Source organism: Lepidochelys kempii, chromosome 18 (assembly GCF_965140265.1).
Source record: "Lepidochelys kempii isolate rLepKem1 chromosome 18, rLepKem1.hap2, whole genome shotgun sequence".
Taxonomy (NCBI): Eukaryota; Metazoa; Chordata; order Testudines; family Cheloniidae; genus Lepidochelys; species Lepidochelys kempii.
Window position 1 is genome coordinate 1,293,242 of NC_133273.1, and position 27,070 is coordinate 1,320,311.

At 46.5% G+C, this 27,070-nt stretch overlaps 1 protein-coding gene across 17 annotated transcripts in view; it reads right to left on the reverse strand.

Moving 5' to 3' along the window:
* Positions 1-1,211: 1,211 nt before the first annotated feature.
* The window catches only part of HP1BP3 (heterochromatin protein 1 binding protein 3), an 82,479-nt gene continuing 56,620 nt past the window's right edge, over positions 1,212-27,070 (reverse strand). For 14 of the 17 annotated variants that reach the window (XM_073316987.1, XM_073316975.1, XM_073316978.1 and 11 more), the window contains 6 exons: positions 18,096-18,250; positions 17,319-17,409; positions 16,346-16,505; positions 7,546-7,657; positions 5,076-5,210; positions 1,212-3,038 (listed from right to left, as the gene is read on the reverse strand). In XM_073316987.1, the coding sequence (XP_073173088.1) occupies positions 2,753-3,038; positions 5,076-5,210; positions 7,546-7,657; positions 16,346-16,505; positions 17,319-17,409; positions 18,096-18,250 (939 nt within the window). In that variant the 3' untranslated portion in view covers positions 1,212-2,752. Of the gene's footprint in view, positions 3,039-5,075; positions 5,211-7,545; positions 7,658-14,271; positions 14,494-16,345; positions 16,506-17,318; positions 17,410-18,095; positions 18,251-27,070 lie in introns of those variants that run through there. The other 3 variants (XM_073316988.1, XR_012155590.1, XM_073316989.1) reach the window with 3 other exon arrangements.

Below are 27,070 nucleotides of genomic sequence, written 5' to 3' on the forward strand. Positions count from 1 at the left end.
CAACCTTTGACACACCTACCTGTGGCAGGCTGCATTCTTCACCCTCTCTCTCTCTATTCAGCTATGTTGGTGTATATGGATCTTATATTAGTTACCTGCAGGGCTGTTAATGTGGGGAAGTTATTGTGAGGAAGTTATTCCTCGGAGCAGCAAGATTTTTTGTCTGCAGCCCCACAGATGGAATAACATTCCTGTCCCATTAAAACCTACACGAACATGATCTGAGTTTTAGAGAGTTTTCATTTTTTATACTGATGCGGTGATGGAAAGTAAAGGCCAACTGCACTGTGCTATTTTACAGGTATCCCATATTATGTTCTAATTGAGTGTCATTAACATCACTTTGCCATCTCCTTGAGACACAGCTCAAAAGGTTAAGTCGGCAGTAGGTAAAATTTGAAATGAAATACATCAGACACATGCCATTTTGCGTCTTTCCTTTCCTGGCAAGGATCATTACAAATAATCAGTGTGTAAACAGAGGTGATCTCCATTATCAGCAGACTTCTACTAGATTTGCTTAGTGATGGCACAGTTCAGTGTCTGCAACATATATGGGCGAGAGCAAGGATATCAAAACTTTGCTAGTGGTCAAGTTGTACCATCCCACAGAGAAAGCCAAGGGAGACTGCAGCCCAGCAACTGGTTGGGAAGAGGCAGTGGGATTGACAGTACTTTCCTTTTGTCCCCCTTTCCTGCAGAAGCAGTACTGACAGTGGGTAGGCTCCCCCACATCAAGAGCGTAATGCAGGCACAGAGTCTGAGTAACTACTTCAAGCAATAACACAGGTGTGAATATCTGCTTGAAAAGAAGAGTTCCTTCACCTCTCTCAAGCTCCTTTCAAGGAATGCACACACCTCTAAAAGGCTGTTCTCTTAGCATTAAGCTTCTCTAGTTTCTCCCTCCCACTGAGTTTCTGCCTTTTGGGGTTTGTCCCCAGATACAGTAGTTTCTACTTTCCCTCCTCACTTCGTAATTTACTAACCATGATTTAAATTGTTCTATGCACCTGTAGACTGTTTTGGTTTTCACAGATACTTTCAACTTCTCCCAGTCTAGTATCATCTGAATTTCATTAGCTGCTGTTTACAGCCTCTTTCGGACAATTAAAGGGGCGCCAACAATGTAAGTCACTTTTGTCTATTTTTTAAATCCACTCTTGTTGCTTTTAGTTATCTTTGGTTACTTGTAAAGGAATGGAGGAAAATACCACTTTTTTCAGTTTATTTTGTATTGTTCTCAGGTTTTATACCACACAACACCATCATACACTCAAGCACTTTCCTATCTATCATTATGTGTCACATGAGGTTCATCCATATTCTCATCCTCATTCTAGGAGAGGATTGCACGTGCAGTGTTTTGGCAAGAGTTTTGGTTTTTCAAATGTACATGGCTGTGTATGTTCTGAGTTTATGTTAGAGAAGGCGGATGGAAGAAAATGCACCATGCATTTGGAGTGGAAGGTGATGAGGTTTTGTGATGGTCCTTAGTTCCTGCGGGAGTTCATTTCACTCAATACTGACTATACAGGGGAAACTGACTATACCAATTTCCCCAGTTCACAATGGTCTTCACAGAGAAGGAGGGGGAGAAGAGTTTTAAAGAGTGAGTGTAAAATTACAGAGTTTGGTAGGGGAGTTGGGAAGCGGGGGCGGGGAGGATATCCAAAACTCATTAACAAGGACCAGATTTCGAGCTGATGGTATCCCTTTAACAAAATGTTAAATAAAATGGGCCTCTACATTGATCTCTATGGTAATCCCACTCTCCTTCTAGATCTCACCTAAAGAATCTGAGAAAACTTCGGAGAGGAAGCAGCACACAAAACAGGGCTGGAATCTAGTTTCATTTTATTTTAGCAAACTGCATGTTCATCACTTATCAACAACTCTACACTAGGAGTTAAAGAACTCTCACTTTTTTTTTTTTTTTAAAAAGCGCAAACAAGAAGTGAAAACTCAGGTTCTTCATCTTTTAAAAAAGATTTCAAAGTTGGATTAAAGATGACTTGTATATATTTTGGTATTAGGTAACAGATGGAGGATGTGTGGAATCGCTTACTCAAATCACGACAACCTGGCTAACTGAAACTCAGGAGATTGCCCATTCTGGGACCCCTTTGACATCAGATGGGTCAGAATGTTTTGCATTCACTCTGAGATCAGACTCATTTTCAAGGGGAACCTGTTGGTCTGAAGAGGCCAAACAAAACATCTCCTTAGCAAATCACTACAATGGCCATGCAGAGAGAAGCACCTTCAGAATTCAGTGCGAGCATTGTATATATTTTGCTTCTCCACAGAAGCATTAGGAACCCTTTGTGTTAGTTACCATGCAGGAAATCTAAGGAGAAAACTCCTGCAGTTTTGGTCTTTTCACTTCAGAGTTACATTTCCCCACTGATCCTGTTCCTCCTGTGTAAAGATATAAAACTCTTTTTTGAACAAGTTCTGAAAGCAAAAACCCAAAACAAACACCATAAAATGTACAGATTACACACTCTAGAAAAGCCCTAAAATTATTGCAAAAACTAAAGACGACTTGTTCCAGGAGGAGGGCAGGCACAGGGCATCTAGATCTAACTCGGGTTGGTTTGACTTAGTTTTCAGCTTTTCCCCATCATTCAAGAAAAAAAAAAAAAAAAATTAAGAAGTGTTTAAGCATTAGAACTAAAATACAAATGCACGTTGACGTTATAAAACAAGATTGTGGATTTGACCATGGGATTCCCTGACACATTGGAAAAGTTTACTTTTTTGCCCGGAGAGACTTCCTCATGGTGGATTTGCCCTTGGTAGGGGATTTCGCTTCTCTCCTCCCGCTCGCTGCTGGTTTCTTGGAAGAGCTGCTACCAGAGGGCCTCTTGATTGATGGGGCTGCTGGTCTGGCTTTTTTGGCAGGGGTTTTGACCTTGGGTGCGGGCTTTGCTTTCCCCCGGCGGGCTGCAGGGGCCTTTCTTGGCTTGGGTTTGGATTCTCTTCGTTTCACTGGGGGGGCCCTGCTCCGGGATTTTGGGGGAGATCGCATCTGCATCCTGTCAGGAAGAAAGGACAAGAGAATTTAGTACTAAGGCACCAAAACTTGCCTAGAGACCACGGGTTAATGGATATAAAATGGAGCAGATTTCAGCCTCCTTCATCTTTAACATGGAGGACCCAGCTTGCAATGATCCACCTCAATTTGAGTAGCCAGACTCCCAAGAGCAAGAAAATCTTTTAAGCAAGATCACAATGTAAAGCTCTTAACAGTCCCCATGATGATCTAACTTTGTATCTCCTTTGTTAGCATATAACCCTGTGAATAGTGCCTGTCATTCAGGAGTCTGAGTCACACAACCCAAGCATCTTAGAGCTTTCCTTTGTGTTGGGTTTGTTACTAATATAGCCACTCAGCGTAAATGTACATTTGAAGTAAGAACAGTTTCATTTGGCTTTAGAACAGTAAATACACCAGCCAAAAGAGAGAAAAGTAAACTTATCCTGTATTTATCAGATATCATTAAAACGTCCCCAGCTTTTAAAGTGAGACCACAACCTTTCCTAAAGCACAGAAGAAACATGGAGAAGCTAAATGGAAAAAGGAAATGGACACTAAATATGGCACAAAGAATAAGAACAGGCCCATCTCAGCTTTTATGAAATTGAGTAAAAGACTATCACTAGAGTCTGGCAAGGTGCACACTGACCACGTGTGTACAGCACCTACCATGATAGAGTCCTAATCCCGACAGTGCCCATAGCCTCCAACCACAAAAAAAACTATACACCACCTTGCAAATACCTGCATCATCCACTGCTATTCCAGTCCTGGGCCTCTCTGCAGCAGTAATGACTATCTGTGGATAATTATCCACTGCCAGAGATTGAACACTATAGAATTTGACCTCTAGCCTCCAAAGGTGAAATGTTGGCACACCAACCCACAGCCTCACTAGAGTCTTCTGTAGCATATATTTAGTACTAATGGTGACTAACCAATTCTCAGCAAGTAGCCCTAGTCCTAAAGAACTTTACCACAGCCATGATAAAGTTCCAATCAATTGCCCCAAACTCTGGTTAATCATGACCTCAGTTCTTTCATGGCCGATCCAATGTTTGAGTCGCCCCTGCACTATGACGTTTTGCTGGAGCCTGCTGCTGAAGAGCCATGATTCCCATGAAGTCTGTAACTGCAAGTCAGTCATACTTTTTAGTATGTCATACCGGAGGAGCCCTGTAATGAGGAGGTGTGGCTTCCCTCAGAGGGAAGGACAGGGAGGACCACAACATGCCCGCTGGTGTGCAGAACCAGGAAGGCCAAGCCTGCCCCAGGCAGGACAGGAAGAGGAAGTACAAAAGGCAGGCCCTGCAGCTCAGTTGGGCTGGAGACGCCAAGGGAGACAGATGCATCCCGCCTGCTGCTGGAACCTTTAGAGGAACCCCACCGTGCTGAGGACTGGCCAGATCTCCCTGGGCTGCTAGCTGACCAAGATGCTGAGTAGCTGTGGGGGCTGCCGCCTGAGAACTGGCCAGAGTTCCCAGGGCCACCGGCAAACCGAGACACCAAGGAGCTGCTGGGGCTGCCACCTGATGACTGGCCAGAGCTCCCCAAGGAGACAAAGGATCCCCACATTACAGAGATACCAAACCCCAGGGATGTAGGAAGTAGCCCAGGGGAACTAGACGACCATCTGGTTAAGTGCTGGCCTGATCCTAGGTCAGCGTGTTGCGGGCGGACCACTCTGCCACTGTTAGGGCCCTAGGCCGGGATGTGGTGGAGTCAGTTGGGCCCACATCCCATGCCACCCTACCCCTGGGGTGGAAGCCTCCCCACCGTAGGCCAAGAGGCCTGTGTTGGTCTACCGTGCACTGAGCCCTAGACTGCTTTGCTGCCCTGCCCTGACTGAGGGTCCAGGGCTCAGCCTTATCGCTCTGCCCAGCCTGAGGGCCTGAATACTAGATGCAAGCTAATTCCCTGTTTTTGAGATCAACTTTACAGGTATGTGACAGTGAGGAGGCATGGCCTCCCTCAAAGATGGACCAGTAGGGACGGCCACGCAGGCTTACAAGCCCATTAATTTTCAGCTCTATACCTTTTCTTTGGAGGTGGTTCTTCCTCCTCTGACTCTTCTTCCTCCTCAGACTCCTCTTCTGCCTCCTCTTCCTCCTCTTCAGATTCCTCAGAATCCTCCTCCTGCTGCTGCTTCTCTGGGAACAGCACACCTGGGCTACAAAAGTAATCTTGTTAACTCATGTCAAAGAATACAAAGTTCAGTGTCAGATGGCTGAAAGGGAGCCACTGATTGACCCTGCATTGCCAGGACTAGTTGCCCATTTTGTTAAAGTAAAACCTAGCTAGTTTGAGCTTCCACACACTGTGGACTTACACATGATGCTGATTTCCATGCATGCGGCTAAATATGTAGAAATCAATGAAGTGCTGCTACGGAAGGGCCAAGGTGGATGAAGTCAAGCTGGCTGCAAATTAATGGACATGCCACAGCCCCATCTCTCCCCTAAGCAGTCCTGCCTCAAGCTCTCTTACACATTGCTCCCTCCCATTGCAGACATAGCAGGGGGATGGCAGTTTAAGTCCAGGTTCTCACTGATCATGGAGCAGGTCCTAAAGGAATTCATTTTGAAGCACTTGGAGGAGAGGAAGGTGATCAGGAACAGTCAACATGGATTCGCCAAGGGCAAGTCATTCCTGACCAACCTGATTGTCTTCTATGAGGAGATAATTTGCACTATGAATACGGAGAAAGCGGTGGACATGATTTACCTTGACTTTAGCAAAGCTTTTGATACAGTCTTCTTGCCAGCAAGTTAAAGTAGTATGGATTGGATGAATGGACTATAAGGTGGATAGAAAGCTGGCTAGATCGTTGGGCTCAACAGGTAATGATCAACAGCTGGATGTCTAGCTGGCAGCCAGTATCAAGTGAAGTGCCCCAGGGGTTGTTCCTGGGGCTGGTTTTGTTCAACATCTTCATTAATGATCTGGATGATGGGATGGATTGCACACTCAGCAAGTTCGCGGATGACACTAAGCTGGGGGGAGAGGTAGATATGCTGATGAGGTTCAACACGGACAAGTGCAGACTTCTGCACTTCAGAAGGAAGAATCCCATGCACTGCTACAGGCTGGGAACTGACTGGCTAAGTGGCAGTTCTGCAGAAAAGGACCTGGGAACTTCAGTGGACGAGAAGCTGGATATAAGTCAACAGTGTGCCCTTGTTGCCAAGAAGGCTAATGGCATATCAGGCTGCATTAGTAGGAGCACTGCCGGCAGATTGAGGGAAGTGAGTATTCCCCTCTATTTGGCATTGGTGAAGCCTCATCTGGAGTACTGTGTCCAGTTTTGGGCCCCACACTACAAGAAGGATGTGAAAAAGTTCTAGAGTCCAGCAGAGGGCTACAAAAATGATTAGGGGGCTGGAGCACATGACTTATGAGGAAAGACTGAGGAAACTGGGATTGTTTAGTCTGCAGAAGAGAAGAATGAGGGGAGATCGTATCAGTTCTGCTAAGCTACACGAGCCAGGGCAGGTTGGTAATTAGAGGGGTTTTCTTAAGCAGTCTCCCAGGAGCAGTGCAGAGCAACGCTTGCGGGAGGGATAGCTCAGTGGTTTGAGCATTGGCCTGTTAAACCCACGGTTGTGAGTTCAATCCTTGAGGGGGCCATTTAGGGATCTGGGGCAAAAATTGGGGATTGGTCCTGCTTTAAGCAGGGGGTTGGACTAGATGACCTCCTGAGGTCCAAGCCAACCCTGATATTCTATGATTCGATAGCTGCTTTCAACTACCTGAAAGGGGGTTCCAAAGAGGATGGAGCTAGACTGTTCTCAGTCGTACCAGATGACAGAACAAGGAGTAATGGTCTCAAGTTGCAGTGGGGGAGGTTTAGGTTGGATATTAGGAAAAACATTTTCACTAGGAGTGATGCACTGGAAAGGGTTACCTAGGGAAGTGGTGGAATCTCCTTCCTTAGAGGTTTTTAAGGTCAGGCTTGACAAAGCCCTTGATGGGATGATTTAGTTGGAGATTAGTTCTCCTTTGAGCAGGGGGTTGGACTAGATGACCTCCTGAGGTCCCTTCCAACCCTGATATTCTAGGATTCTAATCTTCTATGATCCCAGGCAGCTGTGCTGAAGCCATGATGGACTTGAAGATTAATAAAAGAACAGGAGTACTTGTGGCACCTTAGAGACTAACAAATTTATTAAAGCATAAGCTTTCATGGGCTACAGCCCACTTCATCGGATGCATAGAATGGAACATATATAGACACACATACAGATAAGTTGGAAGTTATTTTCCTGAAGAGTTTCTTGGTTGGTAAAGCCATCGTAATGTTTAATCAGATTTGTTATCATCAGAACCTAGAATGATACGGGTTATACAATGTTGGCCATAATCACGGTTGTTAAACCCTATTAAAAAAAAAAAAAATCTTCCAAGGCAAAAATATTGGTCCTGTGAACATCAACACGTTAAACATGGCTGGACTAATGGTTTATGAAATGCTGTGCATGACCACCTGTCAACGGAGGGCTCTTTACCTGGGGTAATAAGGGAAGCAGAGCTGGAAGGTGCCACTGAAACCCTTCCCAGAGATCTGCTCCATCCAGCCATTCTTCTCACATTTCTGCAGGGTTCTCTTCAGTAGATGTACTGCAGGAAGTGAAGTAAGGGTGCGTCAGTACCTTTATCCAGCCACAAGCCCTGACCTCACTGTTCTATACAGTCCCCTTCCCCTTTCTGATGCAGTCAGCTTCTGTGTAGGACCCAGCTAAAGAGTGGCTTTAGAAGAGGTTTACTACATTTGTACTGTATGTAGAACTTACAGTGCAATCCTCCCCACAGATAATATTTAGGTAGATTCACGTGTTGGGCCTGAATTGTTAACAAATGTTAGTTTAATCGCCTTTTGGAAAGATTTAAACAGTCAAGACTTCTTGGTGGAAATATTAAGACCAGAGACAGTTCTTTTATAAATGTTTCTAATACAACATAATTCATTTTAGTTACACTGACCTTTTGTCTCTGTTCTGTTCCAATTGTTCTTTGAAGTATTTTTGCCTTAGTTTGAACACTTCATTTCCCATCCTTTCCTCCCTTTTGTTTTCAGGTCCTTAATTGTGATCTGGCACCTTCTTAGCTCCACCTTGTTACAGTGAATTGCTAGGGCAAGATTTGAGGGGTCAAGTACCAGAAGAAAAAAAATAAGACATGTTTTTGCTCCAGTCTTTTCCTTGGTACTTGTGTGCATTGAAGGGAACTTGCCTCTCTGGCAGATAGGAGATGAACACTGCTCGTTCAACAGTTTGTCATGAGACAGTTTTCAGTTTCAATTAGGATGGAACATTTACATAAGTTAACTTCTCTCCAAACCACTGAGAGACAGGAAAGAGCCTTTTCATCTACCAGATTCAGAAGAGACTCAGGTGGAGAAGGGAAAGAAAAAACAGAATCAAAAGGAATATACTGTTTAAATTACTTGATTTATTAAGCATAATAAATGGAAAGGTACTCACTCCAGCCAGCTTCCACAATATTGCTGAAGTGGGACTTTTAAAGGGAGAACATTTCACTGTAACAAAATCATCTGGGACTAAGCCATTGTTTTATCAGCCCTCAGCCATTCCCAGTGAATAAAGTTTTAATTAAAAATAGCACTTAAAGAGCTTGCTTTATTAACTGAATGGCTCATTTCCATTAAACTATTACCTTTGCCCATATTAGATGCACAAGAGTCCAACCCCCCCCACCCCCCAAAAAAAACACCACACAAAAAAAACTTATTTAAAGAAAAAACACCAAGTTTTAGAATATGCATCATAAGGCTATTTTTAAACCTGGGCAGCAAAAGAAATGCAAGGCATAAAATGACAACCATGGCAGAGCACAGAACTCCTAACATAACTCCCTGTCTGCTTCTACATCTCCTCAGGTCTCCCGCTCTAGATAGTCCAGAAAGAGATTGAGATCATTACAGATATTTCTATCTAGTGGAGGGGATGTAAATTAACAGATGGCATGCTGAAACGTTTCCACATACGACCAGCGGTAAATAGATGTCATATCTCCAAGCAATGATCAATGTTCTCAGGCACTGGGGATAGGTTGAATTATGTATGCCTTTAACAACCAGAGTTGCAATTTCCTATAGCAATGCTCTAAAACCAAATAATGCCAGTGCTAAATTCGTATTAGACTAGCCTGGATATTCTTCCTACACCAGAGATTCAAGCTGAGTCATAGGTCAAAAGACAGTTACTCACCATGTGCAATGTGCAGATGTGCGTCCCGATGAGTATTCCATTGTAGGTGTGCTTGCGTCCATGTGCTGCAGATTGGAGAACTTCAGTAGAAGTGTCTATTAGGCCCGCACATACGCTGATCTCCCTTGTGACCTACCACGAGGCTAGTCAGTGTTTAGGGGCTAACCCTCTCAGTTCCTTCTCTATGGCAGAGTCATTGACAAGAACTCCAAGTAAAGGGGAGTAGGGTGGGTTGTGGAGCACCCATAAGGGGACACATGTCAAAGAACCACTGTTACTGCACAAGGTGAGTAACTACTATTTCTTCTTCTACTAGTGTCCCTATGGGTACTCTACGGTAGGTGACTCCCAAGCAGTATCCCGACGGGAGGGCTGAGACTTCAGAGCAAGATCAGTTACAGATGACAGTACTGTGGAGTCGAAGATGACATTGGCGGCGGAGTCCCCAGCGATTGCATAATGTTCTCTGAAAGCGTGGACTGACGCTCATGTTGCTGCTCTACAGATCTGAGATAGGGACATTCTTGAAGAAAAAGAGATGAAGATTGACCTTGTGAAGTGTGTACTAGTACCATCTAGAGGGGTTATACTGTGAACTTGATATCATTGTCTGCTGCAGTTCGAGATCCACTTGGAAAGTCTTTGGGCTGATATTGCTGAGTCAATGGAGAAAAAAAAAATCTAGGGGGGCTTCCTGAAAATCTTCGTCCTGTCCAGGTAGAAGGCTAGGGCTCTTGAGTGTGTTGTATAGTCTCCCTGTTGTTCTGGTGAGGCTTGGGGTAAAAGGTTGGAAGATGAATCAACAGATTCACGTGAAATGGGGAGGTTACCACGGCAATGAATTTCAGGTGCGGTCTGAGTGTAACCTTCTCCCAAAACAATACAGTGTAAGATGGATCTGCCATCACAGCTGCTATTTCTCCTAGCCAAGGTAATCACTATCAGGAAGACTGTTTTCACTGAGAGGTACGCAAGCAAACAGGTGGTCCTGGGTATGAAGGGAAGCCTAGTCAGTCTTTTCAATACCAGGTTTAGGACCCACATGGGAGTAAGAAATTGAGGAAGTAATTAGATGCAACAGCAGCGAATATCCCTCTACTGGTTGGTGGAAGGCTGCTATAGCTACTGGGTGGACTCAGAGAGCCCTGATCTTTTTAGGGTTAATGCATAGTCTAAGATATGTGGAAGAGTTGCGAATGTCAGGGAAATTTGTTGGGAAGTACACCAAATCCAAAACCTAGACCACTTTTGCAGGTAAGTACGTCATATTGAGGACTTTCTATTGTGTAATACATCTTGCACTTCCTTTGAATAGGAGCTTTCTAGGTGTTGGAACCAAGTAGGAGCCATGCCTTGAGCCAGAGAATCCCCAGGTTGGGATGTAGGGTACAGCCTCTGTTTTGCGAGAGGCGGTATGGAGTGGCTGGGAGAGGAATCGGCAGGCACAGCCCAAGCTGTGCCAGGTAAGGGTGCCAGGTCTGTCTCGGCCAAGTGGGAGCACATCATATTGATCACTCCATCTCTTTTTATTTTCAGCAGGACTTTTGACAGTAGGGGAAAGGAAGGAGAGAGAGCTGGAGCGTGAATGGCCATGGTGCCCGCGTCAGGAGTGGCTATGGTAGCTCTGATGAGAAGGGGAGCGCACACGGCGCCTGTGCCTGTCCCGTCGATACTCTCTGCTCGGCGTGGAGCGGTGCCTGGAACTCCTATCCGATGGCACCCAACCAGACAGCCTAGTGGGTGACGAAAGCAGAGGCTGGAGACTGTGCCCTGACAGGACGCTGAGCGGCAAGCAGGCCTGAGAGCGGTCCCCTGACCGGGATCTGCGTCGGGTCAGGGTCGACTGCCTGGAGCCAGCGGCGGCTTGCCTCCTGAGCGGGGCCCGGGTGCCGATGATCATAGAATCATAGAATATCAGGGTTGGAAGGGACCCCAGAAGGTCATCTAGTCCAACCCCCTGCTCAAAGCAGGACCAATTCCCAGTTAAATCATCCCAGCCAGGGCTTTGTCAAGCCTGACCTTAAAAACCTCTAAGGAAGGAGATTCTACCACCTCCCTAGGTAACGCATTCCAGTGTTTCACCACCCTCTTAGTGAAAAAGTTTTTCCTAATATCCAATCTAAACCTCCCCCACTGCAACTTGATGCCCCGGGTACCTGCAGAGTCATAATGTCTTGAGCAGTCTGTAGCTCCTCCGGCGGCGAAGGCATCCCGACATCTGGAGGGGCCTGAGTTGACACAACCGGGCTGTTCCGCTCGACATGAGTCGGAGCTCTGGAGCCCAGGGGGGAACTGGGGCTACCTCACTCAGGTCTAGCCTCACCCCTTGCTTTCTCTCGACACCGCTGAGAAGATGGGGCCTTTCTCTGTTTCTTAGACGTGGAGAGGTGCCGGCCACCTGAAGGTGCCAGGGGATCACTGCGCACCAAAGACGAGGTGCCCGGTGTCGAATCCGCTCGGCGCACCGGCGTTGGGTCCAGTGCCGACTCCATGAGAAGGGCCCGAAGTCTAATGACTCTTTTGTTTTTGCTTCTAGGTTTGAAGGATCTGCAGATTTTACAGTGGTCACTAATGTGGAATTGACCCAGGCAGCGGAGACAGTCGGTGTGCGGGTCACTTCTGGGCATCGAATGCCTGCAAGAATCGCATGATTTAAACCCTGGGGCACGGGGCATGCCCCGGCCTGAACGCTAACTAACTGAACCGAAACTTGTTGAACACACACACACACACACAAAACGAACGAGTTCTGGGATGAGCTGCAGCGAAGCGAAGCTGGAGCATGTAGTTCTGACGCACCCTCACTGGCGGCAAGAAGGAACTGAGGGTGGGGGAAGCATTCAGCTCCCCTTATAGCGCACTATAGAGGCGCTACTCCAGGGGTTGCAGCAGCACTCCCCCTACGGGTACTGCTAAGGGAAAAACTTCCGGCACCGGTGCACGTGGCGCGCATGCATGCCTACTGTGGAATACACATGAGCAAGCAGTCGAAGAAGAAGCTTCTTTCGCAGACTGGATTCCTTCCTAGTCTGGGTCCACCAATCACTCACGCCCCCATAGTTACTGTCCTTTGTTCCAATTTCTTTCAGGCATCTCTTGGGGGTGGAGACACCATCTCTTAAGCCAGCTGAAGACAAAATGGAGGGGTTTTCCAGGGCCTTTTATATTCTCTCTGGGTGCCTGAAAACATGTTGGGGTACAGTATTGCAAACAGAATGCAGATAGCAATATCTATTAAAGTGTAGGTGCCTTGGCTTTCAGCCACCAATGCCATGAGGCAGTGTGCCTCAGTTTCTCCTTCTACACAGCAGTGTAGACCAGTTATGCTTTTGCTGCTGTGCCAAGCTTCCAGTCTGTTTACAGGTATAAGCTGAAAAGCAACATGCTTGTGATACTGTTTTGTCACCATCCCTAGCATGTACAAAAGTTTTTTCCACAAATCAGGTATGTCACACATCTTTAAAGGGTTTACCATTAGTATTAACTCCTTTGTCTTGACCCATATATGAAATAGCAAAAGACACAAGATTAACAGGAAATCTATGGTGGACAGGCTCGGTTCACACAATTTAGCTTGTTTAGTGTCTACAGCATTTCCCAAGTCCTTTGTGTACCATGGTAGGGGGTTAGACAGAGTCTAACCCTAACCCTAATCCATCTCAGGAATTGTTCCTGAGTAACCAAATCACACATTCCTTCAAAGCTTGTAATGTCTTTTCCCCTCACCCACTTGTCTAACAACTCTCTCATTTCATTTACATAAACCACATTACTCAATCCAGATCCCCTCTTAAGACTCCTGAATTTAACCCTGTAGGTTTCAGGTATAATCTGAAACGGTTTTAAAATCAGTTCCTTAAAATTTACCATAGTCTGAAGAATCATCAATAGGCATCTTATTGAATATGTCCAGTGCTCTCACCTCAATTTTGCAACTGAAGTAAGTCATTTTTTGACCTTCAAGCATTGCATGGAGAGTGCAGTGTCTCTCAAAGGTGATGAAATATTAGGCAATATCACTGAATTCCATTATACTGCGGACATAACCGTTCCCATTTGTGGATTTTTGGGGAAGCGGAGCCAGCTGCTGAAGGGTTCTGTCTCTGCCACTCCATTACGGACAGTTCATGCTTCTGAGTCTCAATCTGAGCTTGTATTTCTCTGTCTTAACTCCAGGGTTAGCCTCTGGGTTTTCATGGCTCTTTTGTAAGCAGCTTCCTCCCTGGCTACCTCTGCTTCTTTGAGCTTCATTTGAAACTCACGGTCCTTTGCCTTCTCTTTTGCTTCCAGTCTGGCCAGCTCTAGTTTTGTAGCTGCCTCACTGGTAGTCATTTTCCTGCTTTCTTGTGCTTGTTTCCCTCATCCGAAATAAACAGAAAACAACAAACCAGTAACCACTTTGTCTGTTCTCCAGCCACCACACCCAAAACTCACTTAAAATCACTACCACTATCTCAAAGCAATCAGCTGTGCACAGATCCTGCCGACTATGCCACTGTAACAGGTTGGGTCACAGAGACCCCCTTGGGACTGTCACCTGATGTACTGAGACTACCTCTGAGCCCGTTTTCCCTGCCAGCTTGGGACTTCAGAACCCTGTCTTGTTGAGCCAGACACGCTGCAAACACAGACCCAGTTCTGAACCACATTCCCCCAAAGCTGCAGACTTAACTGAAAACAGCTTAAGAAGTGCTCCTGTCTCTAGCACCCAGACACCCAGCTCCCAATGGGATCCAAACCCCAAATGAATCCGTTTTACTCTGTATACAGCTTATACAGGGTAAACGCATAAATTGTCTGCCCTTTATAACACTGATAGAGAGATATGCACAGCTTACTCTGGGTTAATTTATAAGCAAAAGTGCTTTTATTAAATATAAAAAGTAGGACTTAAGTGGTTGTAAGTAATAACAGACAGAACAAAGTAAGTTACCAAGCAAAATTAAACAAAACACACAACTCTAAACCTAATACATTAAGAAACTGCGTACAGGTAAATCTCACCCTTAGAGATGTTCCAATAAGCTTCTTTCACAGACTGGACTCCTTCCCAGTCTGGGTCCAGCAATCACTCCCACCCCCGTAGTTACTGTCCTTTGTTCCAGTTTCTTTCAGCCATCTCTTGGGGGTGGAGAGGCCATCTCTTAAGCCAGCTGAAGACAAAATGGAGGGGTTTCCAGGGCCTTTTATATTCTCTCTTTTGTGGGAGGAAACCCCTTTATTCTCCTGTGCAAAATCACAGCAACAAGATGGAGTTTGTAGGCACCTGGGCAAGTCACATGTTCATGAATGATTCAGCTTTTTGCAGGCTGACGCCATTGTTTATATGTTAGTTTGAACATCCCCAAGAAAGCTCAGATGTGGATTGGTTTCTCCCAAAGTTCATTGTCAGTTAAGTGTTTATTGATTGGGCACTTACTGAGAATAGTCCTTTCTCAAGAAGCTGACCAAATGCTTCACTGAGGCTACTTAGAATCAAACACATTGAGATACAAGTACATAGCCAATATTCAAAACTTCAAATACAAAAATGCTACACACATACAGACAGCATAATCATAACCAGCAAACTACAACCTTTCCATAGACACCCCACTTGACCTCCTCTGTACAAGACCTGATGCAACCATAGGACCCTGGTTGCAACAATAATCTATATGGTCACAGTTCATATCGCTAACGTCATACATACCTACAGTGGAACACCCATAGGACACTACTGGAAAAAGAACCTGACATCATGATCTCTGAATGACAAGAACACTAGTCTCAGCCAATCCCCTTTTGCCCTCATTGCTAGGCCCCTTTATGGATCAGAGAGCCCTAAATCAAAAATTTGATTATGCTGATGCAGATGGGGAGTGCAAGATTGGCTGTGCTATCTCTGGCTCATGTAAGCATTACAGGAAGGCACCAAGCAACACAAAAATTTGGAAACAAAGAACCAAAAATGCTAATGTGTCTGGAGATTTGCTTCTGAGTCTGGCAGTAGGGGTACATTACAGTGAGTTGACATCTGCCTCATATGACTACCAGCACAGGTCAAACAATCACAGTGTCCAGAAGTGCTGAGATCAACACCACATACTGTAGGTTTCAGAGTAACAGCCGTGTTAGTCTGTATTCGCAAAAAGAAAAGGAGTACTTGTGGCACCTTAGAGACTAACCAATTTATTAGAGCATGAGCTGTAGCTCACGAAAGCTCATGCTCTAATAAATTGGTTAGTCTCTAAGGTGCCACAAGTACTCCTTTTCTTTTTACCACATACTGTAGTTCCTTTGCAAGTGAACAGTTAGGAAAAAAAAATCTACCTTTGAGTCCCTAAGACATCACCACTACTCTTAATAAAGAATGGTTTACAAGTCACAATCAAATTATAATATCCCACAGAAAGATTTTTTTTTTCTTTTCTGGCAACCAAGATGTGCTACGCCTCTTTCAAATACAACTAACACAGTCTCTGCCCCAAGCAGTTATCTGTCTTAAGATTATAAAATATGGAGAAGTGGAGGCAGCACAAACAAGCAAACTGGTCAAGGTGGTGCATGGGTGCTTCATTGGTTAGGATTGTGCAACATCTCAGGATAGGAAGTAAATCTGGAACTGCATTTATTTTTTTTCGAGCTACAGTCTCCTAGAATTTTTCCAGACGTAACAAAAAAAAAAAAATCAATTCAACTGGCTTAAGACAAATAAGAATGGTACTATCTAGACCGGGGTGGCCAACCTATGGCTCCGGAGCCACAAGCAGCTCTTGAGAAGTTAATATGTGGCTCCTTGTATAGGCACCGACTCCGGGGCTGAGGGCTTTAGAGCAAGATGACACAAAAATCCATTATGGTTCAGAGAGGGACCAGGTGGCCATAAGCCTTGGGACTCAACTGAAATAATGGGACTTTAAAATCCTGGGAATCTCTGTAGTGTGCTTCTTTCACAAAGGATAGTGCTAAGCAGCTGCCTGGCCCCTGGCAAATCAAACAGTACATTTTTAACAGGGAATATAGAGAATTCTGTGGCTTTTGGGACTCCCCGCTTAGTCTCTGTGAAACTGACAGCTATGTAGATTTGGAGTCATACCCTGGAAGTTGGAGTTGGTCCCTGGGTGGTTCTCCAGAACATACTTCTTCAGAGCTGTGGTGGAGCAAGTCTTCGGTTCATTCATGGCAGCAATAGCAGACAGGATGGCATCTTCCATCAGACTCCCACCAAGTAGGGGCTTCTCCCCTGATTTTTTCAGCTATTTTCCAAGGAGGAAGAGAAAAGCAATCAAGACAAAATTCTCCGAAACCAGCTCAGGACAAGACTCTTCTGCATCAGGTGAGTCAGGGCTCCTGCATTAGCAGAGATACGTTTTACATTAAAACGTTGCACAGGGAATACCTCATTCCCACCCCACAAGGAGAAGACAGGTCTTTTAGTCAATTGACCAGAAATGCCTTTGATTGGAGCCACTGTCCCATCTCCAAGATACACAGTAGATATATTTTTAATATACTTAGTACTGTCCAGTCCCCTGCATTCAGGACTTGATGACCTCTCGAAGTCCCTTCCAGTCCTACGATTTATATTGAGCTGAAGAAAGTAACACCACTGGTTAATTAACATGCCATGACCTTCCTCCATCTCACAGACCAGACAGCCATTGGCTTTAGACTTCCATACGTCTCTGCCATAGGTGGGACTCACACACACCTAGCAAAAGTATTTATAGTTACACTGACAGAATGTTAAAAAACCCAAACCAAACACTTACCCCACCATCCTGCCTCATCACTCTAGTGAGTCAGAGATGAAACAGCATGTGGAGCACTACTGACAATAAACAGGCTATAGATCTCAGCAAGAATAGCTGGGTGTCCCGCTCCAAAAGTGGAGACCAACCTAAGAATCCTAATATTCCACAATCTGAGAACTGTTGCATGTGAATCCTATTTGATAGGCTGCTAGAGAAGGTTGTAGCCCAATAAAATCAGAGTGGGAGAAAATAGAAGGATTATGTATGGTATAAACAACAACAGAAGGTGAAGTAAGACTAACTCTGGCCTCTGACCTGGAATGTTCCAGAAGCTCCTTTGCCTGTGATCTGCTCTAACTGGCCCTTCTCTACTGCTCTCTGCAGGGCATTCTTCAACAGCTGAGGTCTGAAAAAGACAGGCAATAGAGCTTTAAAGGGGAGGTGGAGAGATGACACTTTACCCAGGGCATGAGAGTAACTATCAGCAAGTGACATGAGCAAGGAGTAATGGATATTATTTAAAAGTGAACTGACATTGTCTTCTTGTTCTACAGTTTATCCAGAAAAGATCAAGCTTCATGTTTCAATTTAAAAGTTTGACTTAATTGTAAAGCAAATTTGTAGACAGGACAAGGTGGGTGACTTACCCACCAATCAGTCAGTGGACAGAAGGCTCTTTACATTTACCAATTAAAAGATCGTACATAACATCACTTTTTTAAACCATCCACATGGGTGAACTAGCTGGCAGGCTGTGTGCCCTTTACAGCATAAAAAAGGAAGTGGATGCCAAGAGGAAACCTGTAAATATTCATATCCCAACAACTAAAGGGATTCCATTTAGGTTACTGGTGGATGTGCAATAGAACAATGCTACCTTAGGTATCAGAAGTTTCATATGGGTTACAGAAAGAAAAAAAAGTCACAGGAAAAAGCATTTTATTCTCAGCTTCTAGGAGGGTATTACAATGCCGAGCTAAAAATGTCATCTACAGTCTCCTTAAAGGAGCACAAGAGGGCAAATCTACAGAAATTAGTGTTTCAAAACAGTGACAGAGACACCTGTTACCAATATGTACCACCTACACCTACCTTACATCCACCTTGAGTTTGGGGTAATACTGAGACACATATTTTTTGATCAGGCTGTATGAAGCTTCCTTAGGTTCACAAAGGCGGGTGAATGCCAGCGGAAGGATGTCTTCCAGCTTGACTTGCTGCTCTGGAGTGGATGTGGAGGTACTTCTCTGAAATACATTTTACAAAATATATCTGAAGTCAGAACAAGGACTAGGGCTCCATGTATTCTCAGCTATACTCATATAGGAAGAGCTGTTGAAAGAATGGTTACTTATAGTAACTGGAGTTCTGCAAGATGTGTAATCTCTATGGCAGTGGTTTCCAACATTTATACGCCCAAGATCACTTTTTGAATTTAAGAACAGAGGATCTACTACGCCCATTCCCCAAAGCCCCACCCCACTCACGTCATCCCCACAACCCCCCAGTCGCTCGCTATCCCCCACCCTCACTCACTTTCAGTGGGCTGGGGCAGTGGGGTGCGGTTCGGGAAGGAGTGCGGGCTGAGCCTGGGGCAGGAGTGAAGGAAGGCGGGAGAGGTGCAAGCTCTGGGAAGGAGTTTGGGTGCAGGAGGGGACTCTGGGCTAGGGCAGAGTGTTGGGGTGCAGGCAGGGGGTATGGGGTGCTGGCTCTGGGAGGGGGCTCAGGGCTGGGGCAGGGGTTTGGGGTGCAGGAGGAGACATGGGGGGCTGGCTCTGGGAGGCTGCAGGTTGGGTGGTGGAAGAGAAATGCTGGTCCTGCTGTACTTACGCTCCTCTTGGTCTTAATGCTGCAGAGCCATTCAGAACCTGCCCATTGAAGGGGGTGGCACTTACCTCAGGTGGTCCTGGCCCCACGCCGCTCCTGGAATGGGCCAACGCACCCCTGCTCCGCACACTGTCCCTCTCTGCAGGGACCGCCCCCACAGCTCCCATTGGCCATTGAGGACCAATGGGAGCTGCGGGGGCTGTGCATGCAGGCAGGAGCAGCGCGGAGCCCCCTGTCCCTCCCCTTCCCCCAGGGCCATGGAGGCATGTTGGGCTGCTGGCCGCTTCAGGGAGTGGCGTGGGGCAGAGGCAGGAAGGGAGCCTGCCTTAGAAGCAGCCCTGATGCACCACCAGATTGCGATCAACTGGGAGAGAGTCTCCAAGATTGACTGGTGGTGACCACTGCTCTATGGGTATTCACTGTGGGCGTGTATGTGCAATGTGCACCCGGGACTGGAAATTCTTTAATAGCAGTGTCCATTGGTCCATGCCAGCACCTGTGCCTCAAACTGAGGGCATAAGGGGTGGCACAGTTCATCTACCTCTCCAGTTCCTGATCTAATGTGAATCCCATGAGGGACTGAACAGAAGGGAAGGAGAGCGGGTTGAGAATACCCACAGGGACCATACATCTCAAATGACTCGAGTTACTATAAGGCACTTAACTTTCCTTTCTTCTTTGAGTGCTGGTCCCTATGGGTATTCACTGTGGGTGACTCGCAAGAGGTTCTCATTAAGGAAGAAGGTGCAGAGCAAGGAAGTATGCTGTATCACAGAGTGGAGGACCACTGAGCCATATGAGGCATCCTCAAGCTGAAGCATGAATCAGCACGCATGGTGCAGGTGTGTACAGAACTCTAAGGAGCTGCTCTGTACAGCTCAGAGGGATTCCTTGTATGGAAGCTGCTGATGCTGCTTGGGCTTTCATCAAGTGGGCCCTAACAGTTCGAGATGAAGGGGTGTTCATAAGATCATAACATAAAAGGGTGAAACAGGAGAAAATCCACTAAAAAAGCCTTTGGGAAGAGAGCTTTTGACTTATTTTTTTCTGCAACAACAACAGTCTTGAAGACTTTCAAAAGGGTGTTGTGTGCAGGTAGAAGGCTAGATCTCTGCGCATGCCTAGAGAGGGGAGCCTTGTCTCTTCCATGCTGTGGTGAGACTCAGGGTAAAATGCCAGAAGGTAAACAGTGGAGTTGAAGGTGAAACTCCAGGAACGAATTTTGGATGTAGTTGCAAAGAAAAAATGGTTACTAACCTTTTGTAACTGTTGTTCTTTGAGATATGTTGTTCATGTACATCCCATTCTAGGTGTGTGTGCTCGCCATATGCACCGGTGCTAGAAGTTTTCCCCTCAGTAGTATCTGTAGGGGACCGGTCTGGCACCCTCTGGAGTGGCATGTGTATGCACCAGTATAAGAGGCGTTGCCAGCTTCCCCCACCTTCAGTTCCTTCTTGCCGGAAGTCTAACAGAGATGAAGGAGGGTGGGTCATGTAATGGGCATGACCACCATCTCTAAGAACAACAGTTATGAAACGATAGTAACCAGTTTTTTTTCTTCGAGTGCTTGCTCACGTCCATTCCATTGTAGGGGACTCCCAAGCAGTACCTCTGGAGATGGGCAGGAGTTCATGGACGTGCCAATTGCAACACTGCTCTGCCAAAGCCAGCGTTATCTCTGGCCTGCTGGGTGATGGCATAGTGCACTGTTAAAGGGTGTAGTGATAGTCACGTCCTGACTCTGCAGATGTTCTGGATAGGGACATGCGCCAGGAAGGCGGCTGATGACACTTGAGCCCTTGTGGAATGAGCCATCACTATCGGTGGAGGCACAGCCTGTGCTATCTCGTAGCAAATATGGATGCAGGTGGTGATCCAGGCCAAAATCCTCTGAGAAGATACCAGGAGGCCCTTCATCCTGTCAGCCACCGTGATGAGGAGTTGAGTAGATCTGCAGAAGGGCTTGGTGAGCTCCAGGTAGAAAGTCAAGGCATGTCTGACATCTAGGGTGTGCTGATGACTCTCGTTGGATGTGTGAGGCTTTGAACAGAATACCGGGAGGAAGATATCCTGGTTGACATAGAATTGCGACACCACTCGAAGGAAGACTGGATGGGGATGCAGTTGGACCTTGTCCTTGTAGAACACTGTGTACGGGGTTCTGACACAAGAGCTTTAAACTTGGAGACTCACTTGGTGGAAGTAATAGCTATAAGGAACACAACCTTCCATGACAAGTGTGAAAAGGAGCAGGAAGCCAGAGGTTCAAAGGGAGAGCCAGTGAGTCTACAGAGGACTGGGTTGAGATCCCACTGGGGAATTGGGTCCCGAACAGGCCTTTCAGGAACCTGATCTCCTCATGTGAGAATACTGATCTACCCTGGACATGAGGGTGGAAGGCTGGTATGGCCACGAAGCGTACCTTCATCGATGAACAAGGCAGGCCCTGGTGCTTTAAGTGAAGCAGATAATCTAGGATGGATTGTAGAGAGATATTCCATTCCAACACCCACTAGGAGAAGCGCTTCCACTTTGCCAGGTATGTCGCCCTGGTAGAGGGTTTTCTGCTTTCCAAGAGGACCTGCTACTCCTGACTAGAGCAGGCTTGCTTCTTGGGATTCAGTCACTCAGCAACCATGCAGTGAGGTGGAGAAAGGTGAGGTGTGGGTGCAGTAATCGTCAGTGATTCTGAGAGAGCAGGTCTGAGCAGCCAGGAAGTGTTTATGAGCATGCTGAACCAATGCTGGCGTGGCCAAGCCAGGGTGATCATAGTGATTCATGCCTTGTCCCTCTTGATCTTCAAGAGGGCTTTTTGATCAGTGGGATGGCATATATCAGGTCGCCTGACCACGAAAGGAGGAAGGCATTAGATAGCGATAAACTCTATCCTCTGCAGCGGTACCAATGTTCAATTATGTTCATTTATCAACAGGCCCAGTTCTTGACAGGTGGCTTGCAGTGTTATGAAACTGTGTTGGACCTGGTGCCTGGAGTGGCCCTTGATGAGCCAGTTGTCAAGGTATGGGTAGCTCTGGATGCCCTGAGACTACTGCCATGCACTTCGTAAATACCCTTGACGCCTACGGATACTACTGAGGGAAAAACTTCTGGCACTGGTGTACATGGCAAGCACACACACCTACAGTGGAATGAACATGAGCAAGCACTCGAAGAAGAACTTTGTCTTTTTGAAAAACTGTATAATGTAGCAGGTTTCAGAGTGGTAGCCGTGTTAGTCTGTATCAGCAAAAACAACGAGGAGTCCTTGTGGCACCTTAAAGGCTACCAAATTTATTTGGGCACAGGTGTGCCATAAGGGCCGCAACCTTCTCTTCCCTTCTAGCCAAGGTAATTACTGTCAAGGAGACAACTTTTCAAAGAGAGACAGAGGAGACAGCAGAAGATCAAGGGTTCAAATGGTGGTCTCATAAGAGCAGAAAGGACAAGCTTCAGAGCCCTGGCAGGGACAGGTTTTGTAACTGGGAGGGCGGGACAGCTACCACACGTAGGGAGTAGACAGACAAGCCTGACTTCTTCAGTGAGAGAAGATATTCCAGTATGAGGGGTATTCCCGATGCCTCAGAATGTAAGTGGTACTCCAGAACCAAAGGGAGAATCGTATCCACTTAAGTGTAAATGCTATTCCACTGAGAGGGTCTCGTGCTGCTGTTGTTTAGGATGGGTAGAACATTCTGAGAGCATGCCCTCTCTATGCTTGTCGTCCATTCAGAAACCACGCTGCCAGATGCAGGGAAGCTGGGTTGGTGTGGTTTGCCCTGCCCATGTTCTGGGCTATCACGCACAGGAATGGTTGTAGGTGGACACATGGATGGGCAGCTAGCTTTAGGATGGTGGTGAACCAGAACTGCCTCAGTCACTAGGGGGCTGTCAGGATCACTGTCACTCCAACAAGTTTGATTTTCCCCAAGTACATGAGCTACCAGGGGGATGGAGTGAAGGCATACATCAATGGGTCTGATCACTGTACCAGGAAGGCATCCCCTCTGGAGTTGAGGTCCTGGGCAGCCTGGGAACAGTATGATAGGCACTTCTTGTTCCGTTGGGTTGAGAAGAGATCCTAAGATAGGACCTTCCCATTGCTGAAAAATGCGCTACACTATCAACAGGTAGAACTTCCTACTCGTGATCCACATAGAAATGTCTGTAGAGGCTCTCTGCTAGGGAGCAGATTATCGCTGGAACGTGTACTGCTGAGAGGGTGATCTGGTGGCCTGAGGCACCAATTCCAAAGTTGGATTGCCTCTCTGCAGAGTGGGGTGGATCTTGCTTTTCCCTGTTTATCTGTTAGACTGTGTTTATATTGTCTGACCTGACCTGGATTTGTGGAGACTGGATAATGGATAGAAACATCTTGCAGGCTTTGTGAATTGGCTGAAGCTCAAGTAGATTGATATGCAGCCTGGATTCTTTCGGGGACAAGGATTTGTGGGAGGTCTGGTCATAGAGATGTGCTCTTTGTAAGTGGCACGGGAACAAAGGGGACTCCCACATAAACCATGTCTCTGCTCTCCCACCAGGTCAGTGACATCAGCACATTCCATAGAAAAGAAACTTTGTCCAGTGAGTACCTGACTGGGACACAGAGTATCCTTAACCATGTTTGGAGACACTGCAGGTGCAGCCGTGCAAACAGGGTGACATAAGCCACATAGCAGCGGGCAGCTAATAGGACCAAGCAGGATCATACTCTAGTCTGAGGACTGAGACAAAGCTGGACAATGAGATCCCATAGTATTCTTGTCACCAAGTTAAGGAAGTATGGGCTGGATGAATGCACTATAAGGTGGGTAGAAAGCTGGCTAGATTGTCGGGCTCAACGGGTAGTGATCAATGGCTCCATGTCTAGTTGGCAGCCGGTATCAAGTGGAGTGCCCCAAGGGTCGGTCCTGGGGCCGGTTTTATTCAATATCTTCATAAATGATCTGGAGGATGGTGTGGATTGCACTCTCAGCAAATTTGCGGATGATACTAAACTGGGAGGAGTGGTAGATACGCTGGAGGGGAGGGATAGGATACAGAAGGACCTAGACCAATTGGAAGATTGGGCCAAAAGGAATCTGATGAGGTTCAATAAGGATAAGTGCAGGGTCCTGCACTTAGGACGGAAGAACCCAATGCACAGCTACAGACTAGGGACCGAATGGCTAGGCAGCAGTTCTGCGGAAAAGGACCTAGGGGTGACAGTGGACGAGAAGCTGGATCTGAGTCAGCAGCGTGCCCTTGTTGCCAAGAAGGCCAATGGCATTTTGGGATGTATAAGTAGGGGCATAGCGAGCAGATCGAGGGACGTGATCGTTCCCCTCTATTCGACGTTGGTGAGGCCTCATCTGGAGTACTGTGTCCAGTTTTGGGCCCCACACTTCAAGAAGGATGTGGATAAATTGGAGAGAGTCCAGCGAAGGGCAACAAAAATGATTAGGGGACTGGAACACATGAGTTATGAGGAGAGGCTGAGGGAGCTGGGATTGTTTAGCCTGCAGAAGAGAAGAATGAGGGGGGATTTGATAGCTGCTTTCAACTACCTGAAAGGGGGTTCCAAAGAGGATGGCTCTAGACTGTTCTCAATGGTAGCAGATGACAGAACGAGGAGTAATGGTCTCAAGTTGCAGTGGGGGAGGTTTAGATTGGATATTAGGAAAAACTTTTTCACTAAGAGGGTGGTGAAACACTGGAATGAGTTACCTAGGGAGGTGGTAGAATCTCCTTCCTTAGAGGTTTTTAAGGTCAGGCTTGACAAAGCCCTGGCTGGGATGATTTAACTGGGAATTGGTCCTGCTTTGAGCAGGGGGTTGGACTAGATGACCTTCTGGGGTCCCTTCCAACCCTGATATTCTATGATTCTATGAAGGAATCAGTCTTGAGGCAAATAGGCTGTTGCTGCAGATCCACCCCGATTAATTCTATGATTTGCGTGGGTGTTAAAGTGGACTTGTCTAAATTTCACTGGAATCCCAGCAATGAAAGAATTGAAGTGCAGCAGGGGCTGCTGTTTACATTCTCTGACATGACCATCCAGGTAGGAAAATGTTGGTCTGCCTTGGCTATCACTACAAGCACTTTTGTAAAGACCCTAAGGGCCATCAAAAGGCCACTTTCTGTACTGAAAGTGGTCTGGGCCCACCATGAAATGCAGGAGGGTTTCAGGAGGTCCAGGGGGGAGGGGAGAGAAAAGTGGGAAATGTCCAAATGAAAGAATACCTCTTTCAAATCGAGGGCCATAAACCAGTCGCCTGAGTTGAGGGAGGGTATCAGAGGCCAGGGTGATCATCCTAAACTTTGAGTGTTGTATGAAGACATTCAACTGCCTGAGGTCCAGCATTGGCCTCCAGGCCCCCCTCTTTTAGGGGTGAGGAAGTACCTTGAGTAAAACACCTTCCCTACATGAGGGGATGGTATGGGCTCTATTTTGAGAATCATCTAATGAGACAGGTCCCTGAAAAGGGACTGGAAGAGAGCAACTCTAGTGTGTAGCTGTTTGATAGCATCCAGGATGCACTTGTCCCCTGTGATAATGTGAAAGAACTGGGAGAGAACGGGCCAGGCAGCCACCAAAAGTGGTGATAGTGAGCGGCACAGAGACTGGCAGATCCCTCATGTATCGCATCAAAATACTTTCTGGAGGCAGCTAAGGCCGTGGAGTGGAGTGCGATGATGTGGGATGCTAGCCATGCTGGACAATTCCTTGGGGGAGGGAGAGGGTTCACAGGATGGTTGGAGGGGAGCTTAATGAGACAAGTCCCATGGGGACCTTGGGAAAGGATACAGATGGATTATGTAGGACCCCTACCATTAAATTATGGGGGGGAGGAGGAGGGAGAATCAATTTATTATGCTGGTGGCGTTAGATGCTTTTAGTAAGTGGATGGAGACGTTCCCCATGGGATACCAAACTGCCAAGGTGACAGCTAAAAAGTTGGTCAATAAGGTATTTACTCGTTCGCGGGGGGTTCCAAAAATAATAGACTCTGACCAAGGAGCCGCTTTCCGATCCCATCTGATTGGGGAGCTCACAGCACTCACCGGAATCATACAGCTGTTCATAGAATCATAGAATATCAGAGTTGGAAGGGACCTCTGGAGGTCATCTAGTCCAACCCCCTGCCCAGAACAGGACCAATCCCCAACTAAATCATCCCAGCCAGGGCTTTGTCAAGCCTGACCTTAAAAACTTCTAAGGAAGGGGATTCCACCACCTCCCTAGGTAACACATTCCAGTGTTTCACCACCCTCCTAGTGAAAAAGTTTTTCCTAATATCCAACTTAAATCTCCCCCACTGCAACTTGAGACCATTACTCCTAGTCCTGTCATCTGCTATCACTGAGAATAGTCTAGATTCATCCTCTTTGGAACCACTTTTCAGGTAGTTAAAAGCAGCTATCAAATCCCCTCTCATTCTTCTCTTCCGTAGACTAAACAATCCCAGTTCCCTCAGCCTCTCCTCATAGGTCATGTGTTCCAGTCCCCTAATCATTTTTGTTGCCCTTCGCTGGACTCTCTCCAATTTCTCCACATCCTTCTTGTAGTGTGGGGCCCAAAACTGGACACAGTACTCCAGATGAGGCCTCACCAATGTCAAATAGAGGTGAACGATCACGTCCCTCGATCTGCTGGCAATGCCCCTACCTATACACCCCAAAATGCCATTGGCCTTCTTGGCAACAAGGGCACACTGTTGACTCATATCCAGCTTCTCATCCACTGTCACCCCTAGGTCCTTCTCTGCAGAACTGCTGCCTAGCCATTCAGTCCCTAGTCTGTAGCGCTGCGTTTGATTCTTCCGTCCTAAAAGTGCAGGACTCTGCACTTGTCCTTGTTGAACCTCATCAGATTTCTTTTGGCCCAATCCTCCAATTTGTCTAGGTCCCTCTGTATCCTATCCCTACCTGCCACCGTATCTACCACTCCTCCCAGTTTAGTGTAATCCGCAAACTTGCTGAGGGTGCAATCCACACCATCCTCCAGATCATTAATGAAGATACTGAACAAAACCAGCCCCAGGACTGACCCTTGGGGCACTCCGCTAGATACCGGCTGCCAACTAGACATGGAGCCATTGATCACTACCCGTTGAGCCCGACAATCTAGCCAACTTCCTACCCACCTTGTAGTGCATCCATCCAGCCCATACTTCTTTAACTTGCTGACAAGAATATGTGGGAGACCGTGTCAAAAGCTTTGCTAAAGTCAAGGAATAACACGTCCACTGCTTTCCCTTCAT